This window comes from Anomaloglossus baeobatrachus, chromosome 9 (assembly GCF_048569485.1).
Source record: "Anomaloglossus baeobatrachus isolate aAnoBae1 chromosome 9, aAnoBae1.hap1, whole genome shotgun sequence".
Classification (NCBI taxonomy): domain Eukaryota; kingdom Metazoa; phylum Chordata; class Amphibia; order Anura; family Aromobatidae; genus Anomaloglossus; species Anomaloglossus baeobatrachus.
Window position 1 is genome coordinate 26214963 of NC_134361.1, and position 5269 is coordinate 26220231.

The 5269-nt window shown below is 42.9% G+C and overlaps 1 protein-coding gene across 3 annotated transcripts; it reads left to right on the forward strand.

The window, feature by feature from the left end:
* The first annotated feature begins 2919 nt into the window (after nt 1-2919).
* On the forward strand, nt 2920-4717 carry LOC142250338 (speriolin-like). Of its 3 annotated transcripts, XM_075322481.1 has the most exons (5): nt 2920-3200; nt 3338-3379; nt 3772-3816; nt 3901-4043; nt 4340-4717. In XM_075322481.1, the coding sequence occupies exons 1-5, from the start codon at nt 3002-3004 to the stop codon at nt 4691-4693; spliced, it is 783 nt and encodes a 260-aa protein (XP_075178596.1). In that variant the 5' UTR covers nt 2920-3001; the 3' UTR covers nt 4694-4717. The 3 variants fall into 3 exon arrangements, with proteins under 3 accessions (XP_075178596.1, XP_075178597.1, XP_075178598.1); XM_075322482.1 differs by lacking the exon at nt 3338-3379; XM_075322483.1 differs by lacking the exons at nt 3338-3379; nt 3772-3816.
* Nucleotides 4718-5269: the final 552 nt, after the last annotated feature.

A 5269-nucleotide genomic window follows, 5' to 3' on the forward strand; every position in this document is an offset into this window, starting at 1 on the left:
TATTCTCAGGCTGGGGAGGGAGAGGGGCAGGGGTAATGTCCCCCGCCTCACTTCCCCTCCCGCAGCCGAGAATATCAGCCGCAGCTGCCCCGGCACTATCGCATGCATTATGCGACAATACCGGCGTGTCCTCGGCTCTTCTTGCCACCGTGTAGCAGTGGTGGCAAGGTAATACAAGGGGTTAATGGTGGTGGTGGATCACCGCCATTAACTCCAGGCTTGATCATGGCAGCGTCTATGTGACAGCTGACATGATCAACCCGTAAGTAAAGTGAAAAAACACAGACACCGAAAAATCCTTCATTTTAAATAAAACCAACAAGCCTCGTTCACCATTTTATTAACCCCCCCCAAACAAAGCTCCGGCGTAATCCACAGCTCCGGCGTAATCCACAGCTCCGGCGTCCTGCACTGCTGACATCCAGCCGCGACTGTCACAGACACAGGCTGAATGCAGCAGACAGCAGAGGTAATTACCGGTCATTTCCCACGGCCGGTAATGTGAACTCACTGCCGACCGTGGGAAATGCAGCGATCTGTCCTCTATCTATCTATCTATCCCTCTGTCTGTCTATCTATCTATCCCTCTATCTATTCTTCTGTCTATCTACTATCAGAATTACATTTTATTTTTTTTTTCTTCAATGTGCTTTATTGCATTGAATGCAATAAAGCACATCCCAACCCGCACGCGGCAAAACCGTGGCAATACCGCGAACAATATCGCGGTAAAACCGCAGCAAACCGCAGCAAACCGCATGCGGTTTTCGGGTGCGGTTTCCCGCGTTTTTTTACCGCGGGTGCGGTAATCTTTGAGAGGATGCGGAATTTTCTCAAGAAAATTCCATTTCCCAGTGCGCACAAGGCCTTCATCTTCGGCTCCTCCATGGAGCGCGCTGCCTGACGTGTCTCTGCGGCGACAGCAGCAGGGTGATGATGTCATCACGCAGCTGCACGTCGAAGCCCCGGTCCCGGCAGGGTTGCGTCTAGTTCAGAGTTGATTTTTTGTGGTCCTCAAAAAATCAACTCTGATCTAGCTGCTTCAGTAGTGAGCCGGCTATATCGGAGTTGATTTTTGGAGGCCTCATTTTTTCCACTCTGATTTAGCCGGCTCCAGTGCGGGAGAGGCGGGGGGCGGTCCCCCCACCCCTCCACCGGCCAGCCCACCGGGAGAAGTCCCGCCCCTCCCGCCTGTCAGTCCGGGCCTGCTAAGGCTTCAAGGAGAAATGCGTAGGTCCACTAGAAATAGATATATTGCAACCAACCTGGATCTTTTTCTTCTGAAAGGCATTAGATTAGCTTATCGCTTCTTTATGAGGACTGTAGAGGGAGGTGCCCCACAATGTGTGTATATAGATATATTTGCATGCAGCTTATATATATATATATTATATATGCAGTGTGTCCACCCATATCCTGTTCACCTCCATTAACTTGAGAACGGCGGTTCTCGTATTGAATTGATGATTCCCTACAATTTTTAATTCACTTTTTTTCTCTATCTCGTTCCGTTTTCGAGATAAAAATGCTAACTCCGTTGTTTTCCACCAGGTGGCGCTATAGGTGGTTTCATTGCATAGCGCATGGCTACTTTACTATACCTAGACACCACTTCTATGCCTATAGCTGCCGCCATTCTCAAGTTAATGGCGGTGGACAGGATATAGGTGGACACACTGTGTATTATACACTACAGTTCAAAAGTTTGGGGTCACCCAGACAATTTTGTCTTTTCCATGAAAAATCATACTTTTATTTATCAAATGAGTTGTATAATGAATAGAAAATATAGTCCAGACATTGATGACGTTAGAAATAATGATTTTTTTTTTTCTTGAAATAATTTCCTCTTCACACCTTGCTTTCGGCACAGAATGCTCCTTTGCAGCAATCCCAGCTTTGTGACCTTTGGCATTCTAGCTGTTAATTTGCGGAGGTAATTGGGAGATATTTCCCCCCATGCTTCCCCCCCCCACAAGTTGGATTGGCTTAATGGGCCCTTTTTTTTGCACCAATACGGTCATGCTGCTTCCACAACAGCTCTATAGGGTTGAGGTCTGGTAACTGGGCGGCCACTCCATTACAGATAGAATAAAAGCTGCCGACTTCTTCCCTAAATAGTTCATGCATAATTTGGAGGTGTGCTTTGGATATTTTCTTTGGAGAGTCGGATCCCAACAGGTTTGAAACAAAGAAAAGATTTGATAATGTGCTATCGGTGAAACCGTGGCATGGACTATACTGTTTACCTGTGGAGATTCTCATACATTTATTATTCTTAAGAATTTTTTTTCTTTTTTTTTCCTCTCCTTTTTCTTTTGTATTGGTAAACTCATGTAAGTTACGAGTATATTTGTCCATATTTATAAAAACAACCCAAAATTCAACTATACATATATTTATCGCAAAAAAGGAACTAGGGATTTTTATAACTGTTTGCTTTTAGCCTCTGATATTAGAAGGATGTAGTCCCATTTTGAATTGATCATGTGATCTGAGGATTTACGTAGATGAGCTTTTGTGGCTTTCAGAATACAGACCATAATGAAGGCGTAGCATAGTCTGGGATACCCTGTTAGTTTCTCTACCAGCCATTCAAATATAGTGTTTTTTTAATAAAATTAACAAATAACATTTAGAATTTTTTAAAGGAATTTTTTTTTTGTCCACTTGCATTCGGTTTACATTTTGAAACTGCTTCACTGTTTGCTGCTGGAAGGGTATCCACCCGGCTCCGTGCGGCTTCACAGGACATAGACGCTACATGAGGGATCTCCACTACCGGTAAGCTGGCCTTTTTTATTTTTCATGTAAATATTATTCCAATGTGGTGAATTCCTATTGGCTGCAATGACCGATGAGCTCATTATCAGGTCTCAGTGACGCTGCCGATGACATCACAGAACTTAGAATATTAGGTTTCCCCAGTGTTCCATCTCAGACATTGGCCTGGTGAAGAATTTCTGTGAAGACGTTTTCAGGAGCTTCTAATAATTACAACATGGAGAATACTAATATATATTCTTGTGATGAAGAAGCCTTCAACATGGAGAGTTCACGTCTACTAGCAGAGAATGCGCAGCTGCGCAAGATGATGGGGCTAATGCAGGAGAACGTGGAGCTTCGCTGTGTTTTGAAAGACCATGAAAGAAAAGCTCAAATTATAACACCTCCAGGACAACACAAGAAAGACCACAATGGTAAGACTGGGATAACACAAAGGGATTTCCACCAAATCCGAATTTTTAATGGGTTGATGTTGACGTTTCCTAAAGCGATTGGTAGAATCTGGATACAGAATGTCTAGAGATACAGATTACTATTTTTTGTATTCTAGGCATGAAAAATAAGAAAAATACAGAAATATTGGAACATCAATGTGAGATATATTTATTACTTTTGTATTCTCTTGATTCCTGATATTTCATATATTACTCCACTTTTAAGATCCAGTTTTTCAAAAAAATTGCATTTGGCCATGACCGTTATTGTAATGGTGAAAAATTGTTTAGGTAGAACCTGAAGTGTTTAGGTAGATCTGATCATTCAAGGTTTATCATGGATTAACTATTTTTAATCCATGATACATTTTTTTTAGATTTATAGATCTAGTTTTGGGGCAGGAGAACCTGTCGGGCGCCCTCTGGCTCCAAGCCCCGGCTATGACTGATACCTGTTTATCTCATCCCTGGTGTATGGTTATTATCAAGGGAGCTTTATCATTTATTTTTATTACAGACAACTAATTTTAATATTATTCATTTGTTCTAGACCTCAAAGAAGAAGCAAAAATGGTCAATTCAGGCACACAAATAGGTGACAATTCTTAAATCTATATTCTCAGTATATGTCATTTTAAGGATTTCACTAAACCGTAATTTTATTATTGAACTTTTATAGACCCTGAAAAAGTGAAGAAATGTCAGCGCATTGTCGGAGAGATCGCCTTTCAACTGGACCGCCGGATTCTGTGCGCCATCTTCCTGGAGCAACAACGGCTGTATGGATACCGAGTACCATACATAAAGGAGAAGATTATAGAGGTGAGAAAGCTAAAATTACATCATAAATTATAGAAAAAAAAGAAGATTTTTTTTTTGTTACGTAAAGTAAAGTGGTCACTGTGTGAGTTCTTCAAACAAAATGGCACTGCGGAGCGATCTACATAAAGCACTGACTTCTCCAGAACCTGATGGGAAAAAATGAGTTTTCACTGTGAATTATAAAAGCTTAGCCGGGCAGTTAGAAATGTGTCTGTCAATAAATTTGCCAATTTTATCCATAGACAAGCCGTATTGTGATTACCCCAATATGTTAAAGGTATATTTCATGATTACAGGTGACCACAAGTCCAACAACCGGAAAAGTCGATGAGAAATTAAGATCTGAGCTCTACCAGCGCTACAATCACATCATGGACGAGCTGAGGAAATTGGGCTACAACCCAGCAGTGCACCCACACTTTACAGAGTACATGGTCAACACCTATGGGATAACGAAGGATAGAAATGCAAGAACCAAGGATCTTTCCTCCTATAATGACCCACAATACCTAAACAAGATGATAACTGAGTGCATGTCAAGTGACATAGTGAAGGACATCATAATAATCCTCAACTGTCTAGTATATTTCGCCAGAGAAGATGGAAAATCTCTACTCATCTCACCACTGAGTAGCCATTCATCTCTATAACCAAATCACAAATAATAAATGCTTCCATCTGAAAAAACTGTCTAATTTAATGTTATAAAAAAAGGGAAAATATTCCTCATAATTTGTGACCCACTAGGACATGGAAATTTTACTTAGGGTGGCTTTACAGGCTGCGATATCCGGCCCGATATCGCTGGCATGACAACCGCCCCCATCGTTTGTACGCGACGGGCATATCGCTGCCTGTCGCGCACAAAATCGCGCACCCCCACCACACATACCTGTCCTTCGACGTCGCTGTGACCGGCGAACCGCCTTTCTAAGGGGGCGGTCCGTTTGGCGTCACAGTGACGTCACTAAGCGGCCGCCCAATGTAAGCGGAGGGGCGGAGATGAGCGGGATGTAACATCCCGCCCATCTCCCTCCTTCCGCATTGTGGCCGGAGGCAGGTAAGGAGATGATCCTCGTTCCTGCGGCGTCACACGTAATGATGTGTGCTTCCGCAGGGACGAGGATCAACTTTGCTCCTGCGGCAGCAGCGATAATTGGGAGTGGACCCCCATGTCAACGAGGAGCGATTTTGGACATTTTTCCAACAATCCAAAATCGCTCCTA